The sequence below is a fragment of the Pyrgilauda ruficollis genome, unplaced genomic scaffold (assembly GCF_017590135.1).
Source record: "Pyrgilauda ruficollis isolate IOZ18807 unplaced genomic scaffold, ASM1759013v1 scaffold47, whole genome shotgun sequence".
NCBI lineage: Eukaryota > Metazoa > Chordata > Aves > Passeriformes > Passeridae > Pyrgilauda > Pyrgilauda ruficollis.
The window spans coordinates 4,399,619-4,418,426 of NW_024526266.1; the positions used below are offsets into that span (position 1 = coordinate 4,399,619).

The window sequence follows — 18,808 nt, forward strand, 5'->3', positions numbered from 1 at the left end:
TCTGTGCTGTGAAGGTCAACAGCATGAACGTAATACAGTGCATCCCACTTGTGATTTACTTGGAGGTGATTTGCTTTTTGTTTGTACCCCTCTAAGCACGGGGCTGCTGGATATGTTATGAACAAAGAGACAGCCCACCTCTACTCCAGGGCCATATGGAATTTTCATGTGCTTTTTGCTTTGAGGACCTCTGAGGATGGAGAGATCTGTGTAACTCACACTAATCACCCCTGCAGTCTTGAATCTGGTGGAAAGTAATTTGCTTATTTCAGAGTGGCTTTGATGCTGATAGGTTTAAATCTGCACTTTCATATGGTGTTGAACATGGCCCTGAGGCTAGGTTCTCTCTAAATATTCTCATTGTTTTTCCAGTGAAAAACATCACCTAACTCCCAAAGGTTTTGCTGAGTAGTATTTTTATTATTTGGAGAACATTTTTTTCTACATTTCCATTGCAAATCATATTCACATATCAGTGTTTCTTGGCTTAAAAATTACTTTGTACTCGATTTACTTTATTTTTACTTTAGTTGTTAGCAAAAAATATTTAATGAAATAATGAAATAATTCTTTTGCCAGAGGGTTGATAAAGAAAATCGAAGATGTTATCCTGTGCGTGTGGAGAAATCTGTTTAAAAACTTCCCATTAAACATAATGGCATTTCTGGACGTGAGTAACACTAGGAAGTTTGAAAAAATGCCCATGCTAACAGGCTGGGGGACAGGAATTTGCTGTATTTGACAGGCTGGATGTGAGAAGGATGCAGCACTGCAAATTCGGCAGCACAGCCTTGCCAATGTGTCTAGACAGCCCATCTCTGTGGGGGAGAGAAAAGCTTATTTCTTGGAGCTGCTCCAGTGAGACCAGACCACTTCTGGTCTCCTTTATCCATGGAGACTTTCCATCCAGGCTTGGGGTTTATGCTGAGCTGGCTCAGCCCTGGTGGCTGATGATCCACAAGAACTGATTTGGGCGAGCCATCCAACCTTTTGCTGGTCTTGAGATACTCCTGGCTAGGTGAGGTTTTGGCTGGTCTGGCAGTGGGTATGATTCATTAGCTAGAGCCCTTTAAAAGGCTTAAGTTGTGTTAAATTTTGCTAGAGCAGCAACAGCTGTCTGCTAGCCCTGCACCAGACCAAAAGCAGTGTTTTGTGGCTGAGATAGCCCACGTTTCTGCACAGGTCCCCTAAATTGTCCAATTGGCCTGTCTAACTCCAGGTTAGAGTATCTGACATTTCAGGCAGATTAAGGGCAGGAATAAACAGATATCCTGTAATATATTCATCACCTGGAGGCAAAAATTATTACTCCATATTAAGGATTGTCATGTCCAACATATCCCTTGTGTGCCTCAATTAACAGGAACTCTCATAGTCATTACTTTGCCTCCTCTGCTGGGAGTTGTGCTTTTCAAACTGCGGTGAACTCTGGAAAGACAGGGCTTTCCATTCTTCAGCTTTCTGATTTCAGATTTCTGGATGATTGTTCCACTCTGGCAAGGAACCATTCAAAATACATTCCAAAATATTCATCATTCCAGCAGGCTAAGAAACATAAGATGTAGCAATTTATTAGCTAATGTGAAATGCATTCGCCATCCAGAAGAGGCAGAGGATGGAGGGGGGTCTGAGCCCGGTTTCCCGTTGCATCCTGCAGAGCTGGGGTGTGGAGCATCCTGGAGCCCATGGTCTGTCCCATCTGCCTTCCTGTTTTTCTGGATGTCCCTGTGTCCAAAAATCTCCCAGACACCAGCAGCAGCCTCCTTGTCCATTCTCCTTAGAAGAGCAGGTTTTCTGTGTGGACCTGGGAAGGAGAGAGTTGTTCTGAAATGGCCCTACATGCTCTGATCCCTTTGCCTCCTGCAGCAGCTGTTAAGGTCCTTCATCCCCCACCCAAGGAGCCTGCTCCTGGTTGGGATGCTCAGCCCTAGCAAAAGGCAGGTGGGCTGGATGCTGAGAGCCAGGCTCAAGTTCTGTTATTTCTGGACCTCGGATGCCATAGTTTTTCCAGTTGTGATCAAGAGGGACCCATAAAATCCATTAGCAGTAAAAAAATGGATTTCTAAGTGAAGCATTGCAGCGGCTCCAGTCCAGTTTGCTCGGGAAGGGGTGGTAGTGGTCCAATTTCCTTGAAACCCATTTGTTCTTGGATGCTAATGAAAGGGGAGCACAGCCTTTGGAGAGCTCGTTCCGTGTTCTCGCCGCCGTTCGCGCCTCCCCTGCTCCCGGCCCGTGGCGCCCTGTGGTCCTGGCACGGCTGTTCCATGCCATGCAGTTTGCAGTCCTGGATGTTCCAGGAATACACAAATGAAATATCCATTGGGAGCAGTGTTCCTGCCTACCAGAGCAGCCAGCTGGCGTGTGCATCCCACTGGTCATCATCAGTCTGTTTGTGTAGGTCCCACGTACCAAAAAAACTTGTCCAAGTGAATTTCCAGATCCACTCGGGATGGCTGCTGGGTAGTGGCACTTCTCAGCAGCACAGTGGGGACCTGGACAAGCAGAGACACTCATGGAGCCGCTCAGCTTGAGTCAGTCTTTCCCCCTGAGAGGAGTTTGATGGGGAGCGTTTGCAGACTCTTGTGCCTGCCACAGTGTTTGGAAATGAGCCAGCTGAAATGCCAAGTGGCTCATCTGCAAGGGATATGTGGACTGGAAAAAAATCCCCCCCAAAGCAGCTCTTTTCTGTGTTCACAAAAACCCTTTCTTTTTCCTTCTCCCGCCCTCCTTTTTATTTTTGCACTAGTCAGCTTGTTGCAAAAATATCTGATTTTCCTTAGTTGAAAGCTTTTTCTAGCTGAAGTTTATGAGGATTTTTTCCACTTTTTCTAAATGCAAGAATAAATTTATTAAAAGCAGTGTTTCCCAGAGTTCAGGTGCCAGATCTTCACTTCATGGCTTCCACCTGTTCATGATTCATGGCAAGCTATAGGTCTGGGGGGTCACTTCTGTACGTAAAGAGAAGGGGACACTAGGAAAATCCAACAGGGCAGCAGGTGGAAATAATACCATGTGCCTTTTGCATAACATGTAACCCCATGGAGCTCACTCCGGGGGGATATGAGTGTGGAAAATAGATTAGTAACCTGTCTGTCCTAATTGTAGCAGTGCTTGTTTTGTGGATAGTGGCCTTCCTGACACCTCAGTCAGCTCCTGCATGGAAAGGGTTAATTGCATGGTCCAGTTAAGAGCAGTGGTGGCTCTGGAGGATGTGCTGGTTTGGAGCACACCACATGTGCATGAAAGGGGGCAGTGAAAACCTTGGCTTTTCAAGTCTGTGGGGAAGGGAAGGGAAGGGAAGGGAAGGGAAGGGGTGCTGGACAGGAAAGGAGAAATTTTTATTAAGGTTTTTTTTCTGAAATGAACTGGGGCAGGGAGGGGATCAAGAACGTGGAGAGGCGTTTTTGGGAGTGAGAAGATAGCGATGGAGCAGGGCGGAGGCTGGGAAGTTTGATCTTTGCTGAATCCATGCCATTCCTAAGATGAAACATCAGGACACAGGAAGGGCAGCTGATGGGAAGAGGTGTTGGAAGCCAAACCACTGACCTTGCAAGGCCGTGAGTTCACACACGTTCAAGCACTGATCCAGATCTGAAACTGATGCCTCAGGTTTTTGCTTTTATGTTTTTCAGATTCTGTGCTGCTTTAGTGTGTGAGTCTGGGCTTCATATTAGGGGATGGTGAGCTCTCTGCACAGAGCAGGGAGACAAAACAATTCCTTCTCTAGCTGGGCACCAAGGACAAACGATCCAAATCTCAGCCCAAGAGCACAAACACCGTGGGCTGAAGAGAGAAAAACAAGCAGGATGGGACTGCATGGGCTGGAGCTGGAATTGGACAATTAACTCCAATATGCAAACGGAGCAGAACTTATAAAAGTGAGAGACCCCGTGACTATTTTGGCGTCACCTGGGGTGCAGCCCTGGCTGGGCTCTTGTGCTGCCCAAGGTGGATCCATTGAGGCCTCCTAATAAATCCCTACTTTGTTCTTTATCTCTGTCTAGCCTCTGTTCTAGGTCAGCCTTCACAAGGCATCCGAACCAGGAGTGAGGGAGGGGCTGTGGAGGCTGAGAGGCTCTGGGGAAGCTCTGAAGGTCCCACTGGCACCGTGGCAGCTCAGGGCTGTGCTGGAACATTCGGGGTGTGACACTTTGGGGTGTGGTGGTGGGGCCTGGCCGGTGCAGCCCTGTGAGTGCATTTCTGCTCCTGTGTCATGGCCTTCTGCACCGTGGGGCTGATCTGGGGGGACATGGGGGAACTCAGCCCCCTTGGATCCCCTGGTGAATCCACACTGCTGGATCTCCTGCACGGCCTGGTGGTTTGGTCTCTTTGTCAGTTACAAAGTGCAGCCTCACAGAACATGATTTGCCTCTGGCAGGATTTTAAATGTATGTGTTTGCTTTTGATTATGTCTGTTGTTTTTTTGGTTTTGTTTTTTTTTTTTTTTTTTTAAATTAATTTTCCAAGGATCAATGTGGTAATGCATATAAAAATTACAATATGTAAAACAAAGTATAAAAGCATACAAGGAATTCCAAACACATAACATACTGTGCCTTGGAGCTTATGAGATCCATACAGTGCTTATTGTATTATGGGAACACTCTGACCCCAAGACCCGTCAGAAAGGCTTGTTAGAAAAGCAGGACTAAGCCGTGTGCCTTACGAGCTGTAGGATGCCCAGAAGGAAAACTCTAGTGAATATAAAAGCAGAGCTGTTGCAGCAGAGCTCAGACTGGTCTATGGGATGTAGGGGGACTTTCCATGGCTTTGTACCAATTTCTGGAGGAGGATGTAAACTTCTGCCCCCACAAATGTTGTTCTCCCAGTAATTAACACTCAGTGTTAAGTCTTTCCAGGGAGACTCTCTGGATTTCCATGGAATCATGGTTACTCTTTTTTTTTTTTTTTTTTTCCCCCAAATATAATTTCTTCTGTCAGCTCCAGCAAGTGGGAACATAGAAATGGTTAGGGAGGGCTCACATCTTAGCTGCTGTAACTGCCCATGTGCGCTACAGGTTGCCACCAGATGAGAGGCAGAGCACCAGAGCTGAAACACCCTGAAAAGGAGTTCTGGTTATGTTTGCCTTAGGATAGGGCTCTTGGCTTCTCGTGCTGCCCTGCCTGTGGGTCAGGAGCAGGGCAGGTTGGGAGTTTGATGGGACCCTATCCCTGCAGGCCAGAACACGGGGAAAGCCTCTGCACTCAAGTGCCTGGTGCCTGGTGAGTTTGGGTGAAGTCTGTTTGCACGCTGGAAACACTTTTCAGAAGCTTGGAGGCATCTATAGACTCTCCACCTGGAAAGTGACAACCCCAAGACCTCATTCCAGGGATGAAGAGTCACTGACTGCGCTGTGGCCTTGAGAGGCCACCTAGAACACAGGTTAGTCAGTGTTAAAGGAATAAAGTAGGGATATATTAAAAAAGCCTTCAAAGGTTACAGCTCTGTAATGATCTGGAATTGTTTGTGTGCAGGCAGCTAAAAAATCACCCTGATAGGTCCCACATTGCAGACACTTTAGAGAGGAACTGCTGTGGCCCCACGGGTAACACTGGAAACATGCATGTTTTTCTGTTTGATATTAAAACTCAGGTTTGGTGTGAAAAATTCAGTGTCACCTTTCTGGAGCTTCGTGCTCAAGCACAGAACAACTTCTTATTTATGTGCAAGACTTGAACCTGACTGCGAGATAATCACAAGAGATGGCTCTTAAAGGAAATAGAATGTCTTTCTTTGTTACATTTCTTTTTCTGTGCTCCTGGTGCTCTTTAACAAGACTGGAACTTTGGATACTTGAATTTTTTGTGTAATTGAAATAATTTAAACATTAAGATAGTGCAGAAAAAAACCAAAACCAAAACCAGCAGAGGTTAGGAGAAAAACTCAGCTGGTGTTGTGTAATGAGAGGAAAATGATAGTTCAAAAATCTCTATAGTCTGACCTGTACTCAGAATAAAAACCTGCTGTTATCACTGTTGTACAGCTGGGCTCGCTGTCGCTGCTGTCCTGAAGTACATGACTTAATAGGCATCTCCTATCTTAACATATTTACATCGATATATTAAAAAAGCCTTCAAAGGATACAGCTCTGTAATGATCTGGAATTGTTTGTGTGCAGGCAGCTAAAAAATCACCCTGATAGGTCCCACATTGCAGACACTTTGGAGAGGAACTGCTGTAGCCCTATGGGTAACACTGGAAACATGCATTTTTTGGTTTGGTGTGAAAAATTCAGTGTCACCTTTCTGGAGCTTCGTGCTCAAGCACAGAACAACTTCTTATTTATGTGCAAGACTTGAACCTGACTGCGAGATAATCACAAGAGATGGCTCTTAAAGGAAATAGAATGTCTTTCTTTGTTACATTTCTTTTTCTGTGCTCCTGGTGCTCTTTAACAAGACTGGAACTTTGGATACTTGAATTTTTTGTGTAATTGAAATAATTTAAACATTAAGATAGTGCAGAAAAAAAAAAAAAACAAAAACAGCAGAGTTTAGAAGAAAAACTCAGCTGGTGTTGTGTAATGAGAGGAAAATGATAGTTCAAAAATCTCTATAGTCTGACCTGTACTCAGAATAAAAACCTGCTGTTATCACTGTTGTACAGCTGGGCTCGCTGTCGCTGCTGTCCTGAAGTACATGACTTAATAGGCATCTCCTATCTTAACATATTTACATCTAAGTGTTATCTTCATTCCATATTGCCTACATTTGTGATGGCTGCTGTGGGATACCTGCACCTTCTCTGTAGCATTTGTGTTCCCTGAAGTTAAACCCCATTTCCATTCAGAAATACTTCTCTTGCGCGCAGAAATATGCACGAGCTGGAGTTCGTTCTCTCCTGGGAGATTTTAGAAAGAAAGATACTTCAGGCAGCTCCGGGCATGAAATCTTTTCCATTTAAGTCCCCCTACCCTTCTTCTGTCCCTCACATCTGGCAAAGACAATAGATGCTGCTGCTGGACAAGGAGCCCTTGGGAGGAGCGGGGTGGAAAATCGAGCGAACCTTGTCTCAGATCAGTGGGGCAGGGCTTTGTAACCCTTTGGGTTTTGTGTGCTCCCATTGCTCTGCTTGGAGCCTTGTTTTTGCTTTGATTAAACATTTTGGGTCTGGGTTTTAGTTTTGGGTTTTTTACGATGCCAGTTGACAAAGCTGCCCTGCACGCAAAGTGTTGCAAGGTTTTGTCATGAATCGAAAGCAAAGCGGAGCGTGAGTAAAAGCGGACTGGGAGTGTGTGGTGGGCTATAAACTGGGTGGCTGTTGTTGGGGAGAGCAGCCTGCCCACAGCTGGGGGAACACCCAGAAATATTTCTATTCAAGCTTCATGAAATTTAAGTTTGAACCCAATAAAAAGCCCTGTTCCTTTCCTTTCTATTCTCCCTTTTCCTTTCTTTCTCCACAAATCTGAATAAAACTTTCACTTACTTGCAGTATTTTTTTATATTTTAAGAGTTTTGAGTTGTTGCCTTTTTAATTTATAGTTTATTATTTTTTTCACTGTGAAATAATTTGTCTTGCTTGTTCTTAAATCTGTGTACAAACGTTAGCTTCTTATTTTGAAGGTTGTGATTAGAGTGTGATTCCCTATTTTCTTCCTGGAATCCTTTCCCATTTTACAGTTTCTATAACTGCTGTGACAAATCTTTGCTGCCTTACCATACATTATACTGTGGTTAAGTATCTCTGTCCCTCCCTTAATTAAATCCAATGGTTTACTTTCGATTCGGATCCAATTAATGAACTATAATAGCTGGTTCTGGACTTAATAGAACTGGTCAAAACTTTTCCAAACTGCCCACACAATGTAAATCCCATCTGGAAGTTAGCTTTTGTTCTGACCTGGAATGAATGCAAGTATGCACAAGCATTCCTGCAAACTAGAAATCTGAAATATGTTGCGGTTGTAAGTATTGATGAGAAGAATACCAGTCTTGACAGTCCTACGTAGGCATTTAGTTCTCAACTCTGATTTAGGTTGTTTTTAAATTAAATTAAATTTAATTTAATTTAATTTAATTTAATTTTTGTTCTAGTTTTTTGTTGTTGTTGTTGGGTGGTTTATTGGGGGGGGGTTGGGTTTTTTGTGGGTGTTTTTTTTTGTTTGTTTTTTTGTTTTGTTTGGTTTTTGGGTTTTTTTTATTCAATGTGGCATCCCAAGAGGAGCTGCCTGGTGGTGCCCCAGTGATAGTGACAGGCACTGTACCGTGAGGAGAATAGATTGGAGTGTCTGCAAGTGTGGCTCTGCCTCGCTGCGAGAGGAAAAGAGAACAGGATGTTTCCTGCTGAATCATTTAGGAGCACTTGGAAATGCTTTGGTGCACTTGTGTATGACACCAGGACCTGCATGTTATGGGGGAACGTAGAATTAACACAGGAAAATGCAAATGTGGAAACAGGAAACGTAGTCCCAGCATGAAAGGTTGGGATTTGGCAACGAAATTCCAAGATTTTCCAGCACTGGGTTCCTGAGAGGAGAACGCACATTTCGATCTCCGTGCGAGGCACATTTGCAAGCGGCTCAGCTTTTCAGAACGCTGCATGTAATAAAATTTTTCTGATTAAAAGAACACTGACAAAAGACTTCTGACCTACCTAAAAAGCTTTAGAGCTGTTTCTCTCTCCTCTCTGTTTCTGCTGACCCCAGTCACTCGTGCTGTCAACACTGTTCAGGAATACCATTTTTCAGGAATACCATTTTTCAGGCATACCATTTTCCAGTGTTCAGGGCTGTTTCCTGATAAAGCAGTTACAGCAGAGAAGAAGAAACACCGTGCTGATGCTCTGGAGGCAGCCAGGGAGCACTGTGAGCAGGGTGGCATTTGCAGGCAGGCTGGGTTTAGTGTATGCAGTCCCTCCACAGCAGCACATGGCAAGACACAAGGATTGACCAACCCCGTGCTGCTCTGGATTAATATCCTGTTATTATTTTTTTTCCCCTGCTACCCACATGACTCCTGTAGACATTTGGATCTCGCACCGTTCCAGAGGTGCGGCGATGGGAGATCCCAAAATTCCGGAGCTCCCTGTCACAGATTGTGCTTTGCTGTCACCTCCATGCAGCTCTGTCCTGGAAAAGGGGGGTGACTGGCATCCCTGCTCCATGGCAGCCCAGGCTGGGGGTGCTTTAGCCAGCAGTGACCCAGCCATGAGTCACCCAGCAGGGACACTTTCTGTCCCTCAGCCTGGCTATTTTTGGGCGCAGTAATTACGAGGTGAGCCGTGAATCACCGGCGTCTCGCTTTACGCCGGGAGGAAACCAGGCAAATTATGCTAACGTGCTTGGCAGGGGGAATTCTCGTTCTCCAGTGTTTTACAGACTTTGGCCCTTCTTCTTGCTCCCCAGAGGGATGTGCTCACCCTTCCTCATGTGTAGCTGTCACGCAGGGCCGAGCAGCAGCCAGACTCGTGTTCCCTGCAGCCGGGTGTTGTCTTCTGGGCAGAAATGATGCTCCAGAGGCCTGGATGGGATGCTGCAGGGGTCCCAAAGGCTTTTATTGATTTGTTCCTATGCTCTGCATAGGCAGGGTTTGGATTAGAAAATAGCATGAAGTGGGTAATTCCAAAGGAGGCTGTGTTGTCTTTGGCCTGTCCAGCAGCTGGCCTTGCGGTGTTTGTGGCATTTGGAGGGACGTTTGTGCCCCGAGGCTCTGTTTGCTGTGCTGTGTGGTGCACAGCAGCACAGGGGGAAATAGCTGACCCCTTTTGAGAAGGGTTTGGTGATGACTCAAGAGAGGGACATGCAGGGGTTTTCTCCTTCTTTATAGGGGATGGAGCCTGTGACGGCGTTAAACCCCCAGCAGGGAGAAACGAGTGCAGGGCGTTCTGCACAACTGCACAAAGCAGTTCAATCCCATCCCTCTGCTCCACTGCTTTGCTTCCCACCACCTGAGCTGATAGATTCACCTGTAGCCCTGCTTTAATTCCTACGTGCCTTTGTTTTTCTTGCACCTTCCTGCCTCTGCCAGTCCCTTCCCAGCTCAGCTTTATGTCTCAGCATTCCTGTCAAAAACCGGTCTCCAAACACTTCCTTTTGGATATGGGAAAACCAAGGGTGTGTTTTTGCGCCCAGGAATCCCCAGGCTGGAAAGGAGCCTTCTGGGGATCTTCAGGCTGTTGGAGGACGATTAGGGATGGAGGCACTGTAAACCTGAAGGAATTTGAAAACCATGCTTTAATTTAAGAGGAATGTCCTTTTGTTCTCAAATGGATGGGCCTTGCTCCAAAGGTGTTCAGGTGCAGTAACTGGTACCAGATGGGCTGTGAAAAGCAACCCAAACAGGTGGTGAGGACAACAACTGCAGACTTTAATTTCCTTGCCAGCCCCTCCCTGTGCCTTACATACCCCCTGGAGAAGAGAGGGATAAGGGGAGTTGTCATATTTGTACATGGCAAAAGGAGTGACTGTTGAGGGGGTGTTCTCCATCTGTACATAGCAGATCAAGCCCTGGCACTCTCAGTGGTGACACTGTCACCTGGGCCAAGGTGTGCAGTGATGAACTTAGAATATGATTCCCTAGCTTGTGCATTTTTATGGATTCAGGGATCATACATTTTAATGCTGACATGAATATTGGCTCAGGTCCCCCCATGGTAATGTGGATTTTTTTGGTGGCACCCCACACATACTGGCATGATCCAGATGTGTTGATTAATTTCTGAGTAAATGCGAACCAGGTACAAAACAATACGTGCTCTTATGGGTGGTTGTTGAACGCCTTGCTGGTCCAGCAAGGCAAGGAGGATGCTGCAGAGGGCACAGCTGCTCCTCACTAGCAGCATCCAAGAGTATGCTCTTACCCCAGAGAGCTGTGTTACATCCCAGTCACAGCAGTCCTTGGAAAGCTGAAGCAGAGAGAACAGGGCTTTGTGATTCTTTGCCATCACAAAAGATTTTTGGGATTGTCAGGAATGGGGAGATGCATTTTGGGCTTTTTTTGCTGCCTTTTAGAGATAAGGAATCTGAGACCTGGGGTAGCTTAAGAGATCTGGTACAAGTCTTACGCAGTAGAATTGAAAAATAAATGCTTGGGATCAGTGCACTTTCCATCTCCTCCTCAATGGGGACTCACCCAGCATGGCTGATGTGTGGGGTTAAAACTGTGCAAGCCCCTTCCTAAGCCCTTCCCTCTTGAAACCATTGAGGTCGTTCACCCCATGGCTGTAGGCTCCTGGCTTTCTCACTTCTCCCATCCCCAATTGTCTCTCCTAGATGATCAGCTGAACTCAGAAGAGAAGAAGAAAAGAAAGCAGAGGAGGAACAGGACTACCTTCAACAGCAGCCAGCTGCAGGCACTAGAGAGGGTCTTTGAGAGGACTCACTACCCCGATGCCTTCGTACGGGAAGACCTTGCACGCAGAGTCAACCTCACTGAAGCCAGAGTTCAGGTAATCCCACAGCTCACACCCAGGCTCTCCTCACCTAGGGGATCATCAGGTCACTCCAGCAAGGCAGCAGAAATCCTTGGGGTCTGTGTGGCACACAAGGGTCACCGAGCTCCTGGCTCCACCGTGCCTTGAGGGAGACTGCCAGGCCTGATCTGCCACCCCTTTCAGCACCTGCCCTCTCAGGCATGTCCATATGGCCAAGATGCTCAGGCTGCTGATCTTAACTTGAGCTCTTAGCTTGCAGGCCTGCACCTTCTGCAGGTCAAAGCAGACCGTGGAACACAGTGTGCTGGACAGCACTGCCAGACCTTGCTGCCATCTCTTGTATTGGCAGGGTTCCCAGACGAAGGGAGGAATGATCAATCTGACTCCGTGTTCTTAGAAGGCTAATTTATTCTTTTATGATACTATATTATATTAAAGAATACTATACTAAACTATACTAAAGAATACAGGAAGGATACTTATAGAAGGCTAAAAGATCCTAGAAAAGACTCGTGACTCTTTCCAGAGCCCTGACACTGCTTGACCATAAGTGGCCAATAAGTCAAAACAATTCACGTGAAACAATCACCTGTGGGTAAACAATCCAACCACATTCCAAAGCAGCAAAACACAGGAGAAGCAAATGAGATAATATTGTTTTCCTTTTTCTCTGAGGCTTCTCAGCTTCCAAGGAGAGAATTCCTGGGCAAAGGGATTTTTCCAGAAAATAAGACTGCCACAGCCATCTGCACGGGACACACCCCTGTCCCTCAGCCAGCCCCCCACCTGAGGGCTTGATCACAGCAGGCACCAGCATTATCCCATCCTTAGGGTTCCCAGGGACAGCCAGCTTTCCCAAAGCCTGCAGGGCACAGTGACATGGGGACGTGGCCAGTGGCACAGCAGATGTGATGGTTGGTGGCCCTGTGCTGTCCCCCCTGCAGGTGTGGTTCCAGAACCGGAGAGCCAAGTTCCGCCGGAACGAGCGGGCCATGCTGGCCAGCAAGAACGCCTCTCTGCTCAAATCCTACTCAGGGGACGTGACGGCCGTGGAGCAGCCCATCGTACCTCGCCCTGCCCCCAGGCCCACCGACTATCTCTCCTGGGGGACTGCCTCGCCCTACAGGTGAGTGAGTGAGTGAGTGAGTCAGTGAGTGAGTGAGTGAGTGATGACCCCGCTGCACCACCCCAAAAGCGGCCCTCAGACAGCTGGGATGTGCCCACAGCTGGAGGATGCAGCAGTCTGACCATCCCACTGGTTCTCCTCACCTCTGCCCACCCCCCATGTCATTGTAAGTGTTACAGTGTGGTCCCAGCTCAGTGTGGTCCCAGATCGTTGTATCTTTGTTTTCTGGGGGTCTCTCTCTGCAATTCATGGAATTTTGAGGGAGGCTCAGGTAGAAATACATGGAAACAGAAGGTTTTCCCCAATGCATCTGATTTTTAGCAAGGAAACCTTTCCATGGGACACAGATCCAGGGGAGGGAGGGTCAGAGCACTTGGGGAGGCTCAGCCACCACACAGTGGCCAGAAGAGGGAGTTCTGTGGCTGTCCCACTGCTTGGGATGCCAGCAGGGCTGGGAGCTCACTCCATCCCTGTGGAGCAGTGCTCTCAGCACCGGGCTGTCAGCAGTTTCTTTCCATTGCCTGAGCACATGTGTGTGTGTGAGCATTGTGCTGTGCTCTGCCTGCATGAAGGGCCAGGTGACAGACTGGTGCTCAGTGTCCACCTCCTGTGGTCAGTGCTGCTTAAGGGATGGCAGGAAAGGAGCATGGATGTGGCAAGCCCAGTCTCAGAGGATCTGGGATGTCCGTGCACATCACAGTGCTCCCTGTCCTCTCTGTGCCATTCCTGGCTCTGCAGGAGCTGGGTGTGGACACAAGCTCCACAGGATGTGTTGGTTTGTGGGGAGCCAGCTGGCTCACAGGCAGTTAGAAATGAGGTTGGAGGGTGTTTTTTAGCACAGTGGCTTCGTTGTTGGTCAGGACCATGAAGCCTTTGGCTGGATTTCTTCCTGTTCATCTGGCCTGGTCACTGCTAGCTTCCCAGTGCCTTCCAGGAGCCCACACCGTGCACAGGACCTCTCTTGCTGGGTCACCTTCACCCTCTTTTTGCTCCAAGCATTGTTGGCACAGCAAGAGCTGCAAGCACATGGTTTGGTCTTCCTGCTTGTTGCTTCAGTTCTGTGGGGTCCTCCTCATCCCCCCTGTGTGTCCAGAAGAACAAGTCATAGACCCATCCACTGCAGATATGGAAAAGGATGCTTTTGGTGGCTACCAGCTTCATCTTAGAAATGGCCCTTATCCTTTGGATTTCTCCTGAGGACTGCTGTCTGTGAAAATCCCTCTTTTGTGGATTAAGGCTTTCTCCCTGTGCAGCGCTCCTTGCTGTAGCATTCTGGGGAGGTGAGATCAGGGAAGGGACCTGAGTTCCTGCCCCACCACAGGGGGACTGCACTGCTCACAGTACCAGATCCCTACTCAATGCTCATGGCTTATTTCCACCTCTCACACTTCTAAAAAGAGATCCTCCCTCCTTGACATGATGTTTACACAGGGGGCTTCCTAATCACTGCTAGGAGAAGACCCTGCAAAGATAACTCCCAAGGTGCCCTGGGAAGGGCTGTCTGAGGGCACCTGCAGCACCTGGGATGTGCTGATGAGAACAGGGGAGGAGGGACAGCCTTAGGGATGGTTTCCAGCCTTGGGGATGGTTTTCCAGCCCCTCAGCTCCAGGCTGTGCCCATCCACGATGCAGAGACACACCTTCCCCTTGTCTTGTCTGCAGCCACGATGTTTCAGCAAAGGCATTTGCAGCTTGCACACCAAAGCAGGCTGGAGTGCCACCTTCCCACTGCCCTGCACTGGCAGAGGAGAAGAGCAGCTGCTTTCCACACTGTGGGGTGCACAGGACCCTCAGACACTCCATGCTCCCCAGGCTTTCTGATCCTCCTGATCATCTCTTGGCAATCACATTCATCTGAAAGTGTTGCAGCCTCACTAAAGCTTTGCAGTAAGGTCATTCACATATTCAAATAGTGAAACCCTGCAGCCATGTGGAGTGTTTGCATGGCCCCCTGCCCCGTCCCCATCTTCCCAGCAGTGCTGTAGCAGCCCCTGATTAACAGCCACTCCTGGGGAGGGCCTGGAGCAGCGTGGCCAGGGCTGGTTTTACTCTCAGATCTGGGAAAAGTTTTCAATGCGTGTGTTTATTCTCCAAATACACTCAGCCACAGGTCAACCAGAGCTATTTGCAGATCTCTGTCACACAGACAGCCAAGTAGATACTATTCTTTTTTTTTTTTTTTGAAGTTGAAAAATGTTTTACTTAGGCATTTTTTAGCCTAGGTTCCTAAGAAAACAAGACTGGCAGCCCACACTTCCCATTTCCAGCAACCTTTGGCTCCACGGGCCACAGAAAACCTTATTTGAAAGAAGGATTTTAGGCCTCAGAAACATGATGCTCCTCTGTGTTTCGTGAAAGCAGAGAGCTCAGTGGAGGAAGGAGATTTTTCTCTGCCTGAATGGGGTGGAGGGAGGAGGCAGCAGGGTGACTTCAACCCTTATTAGACCCTGGAGAGTCTCTGGAGCAACGCTCAAGCTATACTGGTGTTTGGACACAGCCTTCTTGTGCACTGCTCCTGCTGGAATAACTTGATGAAAGGAAGCACTTCTGGAGATTTTTGGTTTAGCAGGGATTTCACTTGGCATCAGTAAGTGAAACCATCTTCCCCACGCCTCTGGGGAGCTGGGAGGCAGAGGCTCCCAGGAGTTTCAGCCCAAACTTGGCCAGGAACCTGGTTTTGAATGGGGACAGTTTACAGCCCTGACTGAAAACTCCTACTTTATCTAGTTTGGAGTACCCTTGAAGGTCTCCAGATTGCTTCCAGCTCAAAAACATGGGAGAGATGCACCCTGTGGAAGCAGATGGGTATGGGGGCTTAAGTAGCCACCACCTTTAGACCTTGTGGAGCTTTGTACCCTCCTGCAGGCAGCACTTGGGGTGAGGAGAGCAACCAGCCCAGCCATGGAGAGGGAATGGGGGGGTGCAGCTGGTGGAGAAGAGCTCCAGAAACAGCACATCCACGTGTTCTGGATGCTGGTGAAATGCAGATATTCCCTGCTCTGGATCTCCTGCAGACTGAGGATTCACACAGCACTGGGTGGCAGATAAACTCCTGGGAGGTCAGAAATACCAGCAGCACCTCGGGCTGAGCAGGCACAGCTCCAGCCTGGGTCTGTGCAGCAGGTGCCCCTGTCCCTGCAGGGAGATTTTTTATTTTTTTTTTTTTTATGACAGAAAAAAGAAAAGACAAAAAGGCAAAACATCCCAACCCGTCTTGGTGTTTGGGTGTGTGGATGGAGCAGAGCATTTCCCAGAGCCTCAGCTGTGAGCCACCCTGGCAGGCAGATGGGAAAGGGCAGCAGCAGAGCTGAGCTGGCCTCCAGCAGAGCATTTGGGGTTTCCTCCTGTGTTAAACTCTGTGTTAAATGGGCACCTCTGCTTCGTGTGGTGCTCCTCAACTGGTTTTGATCTGTGGACCCACGCAAAGGAAATGCAGCAGGTCAAATACTTCGCTGGGTTTTGGGAAGTTGGCAGGGGGAGCTGCTTTTCACAGAAACCCATGGGACACATGGATTAAACAAGTTTTCTAGTGGTCTGGAAAGCAGCTTTGCAGATTTTTTGGTAGGATAAGAAAGGAGTTGGAGATCTTTGTTCAGCCTCTGCTGCCAGGAGTGATGTTTTTCATGAATAAAGTCGCAGTTTGAAGGGAGAAAAAGTGGTTTATGTTTTGGGTTTCTTCCTTCAGCCTTTAGGACATGCTCTTTATAATCAGCTGAAGTTTTGAGGAGGGGAAGAAAATGTGGAAATTTTCATTCCAAAAGGCTGAAATGAGAAAACATCACAATTGTTGAAACGGGTTTTTCCCAGCGTGTTTCTTTAATGTAACATGTGTCTCAGAAGTGACGTGATTTCACAGGCTATAAAACCAGCAATTGGTCTCATCAAAAAGACATTGCTTCCAGTGGGAATACTTTTAAGGACAATGGTCTAACTGGCAGGCTGACCTCATTGCAAACCTTTTTTGGGTTAGAAAATAGGAAGTGGAAATTTTTCCCGTTGACTGCAACCAGCTTTGGTGCTGGGTAAGTGACAGCAGCGGAAAGATTTACTGGGGTGTCAAATAAAGGGGAGTGGTAATTCCCTGCTGACACCACACCAGGATTACATCCCACAGGTATGGAAATAAACAGGGTTTAGGCTCTGCTGTGGTTTGGAGGCCACGTCTGACGTGATGTTTCTCTTTCCATCCCTCAGTGCCATGGCCACCTACTCTGCCACGTGTACCAATGCCAGCCCGGCGCAGGGCATGAACATGGCCAACAGTATTGCCAACCTGAGACTGAAGGCAAAGGAATATAGTTTACAGAGGAATCAGGTGCCCACAGTCAATTAACAACTGGGGGCAGCTGCCTTGCAGAAGGAGAAAACACAACAGCACCCGTCCTGCTTTGCAACTTGTCTGTGCTGAAAGAAAAAAAAAAAGAAAAAGAGAATAACAGCAACAACAAAAAAACCACAATAAAGATAAAATAGAAAAAAAAAAGAAGAAAAAAAAAAGAAGAAAAAAATGCCAACCCTCACCCAGAACTGAACACGGGGAGCAAACAGAACCTGTGAGTGATAAGGTTCCTCCTTCCTTTTGGGATAATGCCACCATTTTTTATTTTCTTGTTATCGTCGGGTTTATTGCTTCTGCTCAATATACTGCGAGCTTCTTCAGTAAAGGACAGTCTCACCCTTGCTGGTTTCCATTTTTGTACGGGACTGCAAAAAGAAACCTCTGCCAATCTCAGCCCACGGATGAGTGCCACCACCAGCACGCTGAGATACAAAGCTTGCTCATCTCCCCGCTGCCCCAGCTCACCCTAGAAGAATTTGTTTGGTCACCAATTTCCATTATATCCACCCGACCCTCATCCCTCCAGTCCCTTGTGCCACAGAGGCAGCACATTCCTATCAGTCTGCCAGAAGCCCATTTAATGCAGCAAGATGGATTCCTGCTGTCTGAGCTGCCTGGAAAACCTCCTTGGGCTCTGCAGAGCTCCATTGTTTGGTTGAGTATTCCTGGCACTGCTGCCTCAAAAAGCCAAAGAAGACAGCAAAGCCAACGTGGGTGTGTGAGCAGGGGGGTCTCTCTGTAGTGCCAAGAACAGGACTGTCAGGACACTCCTTTCTATGCCTTACACTTTGTGCCACAGGGAAAGGCGTTGTCCAGATGCATTTGTTTTATATATACTGTATATATTTATATATATAAGATAATACATGCAAGCTTGGTTGGTGTTTTTTATTAAACAAAATAAAACCCATTGAAAACGTTCGGGATGTTTGTGCTACATGCAGGTGGAGCTGTGCATTGAAATTCCAGCCACAGCCTCTCTCAGCCTTGGCAGAGCTCTTCCCTGCAGCCTTGGAGCTCTCATGTCCTCCCGTGAGAAACCCCAAAGAAGTGCTGCTGGAGGGAGCCACACTCCTTTTTGCAGGTTTTCCCCATGGGCAGCTGCACAGAACACAGCACAGGTCTCCTCTGCAGCCAGGCTGCTTCATGTGGCTTTTGGGATATCCCCAGGGAAAGTCTCTCTGGGCACAAGTGATGTCTCAGCAGGGAGCATCCCACCAAAGATCCCTTAACACTGCTCAGTAAGGCTTGTCCCATAACCTTAACCATTTCCCCTACCTGCTGTCCTCCCTCTGGGCTTTGGAGACTAATTAGCACCTAATTGATTTATCTCCATGAAGAGCAGAGGAGATGCAGCCCAAAAGGCATTTCTTCCACACAAACATCCTGAGGCAATCAGCATCTTTCTCATTGCTGATGATGCCTATCTCTCCCGTCTGGGGATGATTTATGACAAATAGCACTTGTGTCCAAACTGAGGTGGACAGTGCCATGGAACAGCCCCACTGAAGGCAGCAGAGCTACTCCATGGTCCAGGCTGGACCATCAGGGAAGGAGAATGGAGCTCAGCCATGAGAAATTCTTCTGGTAGAGTGGCTTAGATCTTCAGCCTGGTGTTTGCTGCAGACACACTGGGCATATGTAGATGTCTGACAGTGGGCTTTGATAGTCTAAACCAGCATGTTGCAGGAAATGAGGAATAAATCTCTTTAAAGTGTAGGTGAAAATTAAACTGGCAAAGGATGAATGGAAATCCATCCAAAATATTTGAGCTAGCACAAGGAAAAAAGCCCCAAATCCAAACTGGAGTAAGCTTTGCCTGTGATTGTGTGCATTGCTGCTGGATTTTTTTTTCCCCTCCCTGTGTGGATATTTTTGCAGAAAAAAAAAACTAATTGTGATCAGGACAAAAAGCTGAAAGTCACAGGCAGAACACCAGGGAAAGGGAGGCAGGGCGAATACTGTGCTTTAA

General features: G+C 47.5%; 1 protein-coding gene across 1 annotated transcript in view; it reads left to right on the forward strand.

The window, feature by feature from the left end:
• PRRX1 (paired related homeobox 1) overlaps positions 1 to 17,753 on the forward strand; it is a 38,271-nt gene extending 20,518 nt beyond the window's left edge. Inside the window, exons 2-4 of the mRNA XM_041479077.1 lie at positions 11,211 to 11,386; positions 12,316 to 12,497; positions 16,692 to 17,753. Of these exons, the coding sequence (XP_041335011.1) occupies positions 11,211 to 11,386; positions 12,316 to 12,497; positions 16,692 to 16,830 (497 nt within the window). The 3' untranslated portion in view covers positions 16,831 to 17,753. The remainder of the gene's footprint in view (positions 1 to 11,210; positions 11,387 to 12,315; positions 12,498 to 16,691) is intronic.
• Positions 17,754 to 18,808: the final 1,055 nt, after the last annotated feature.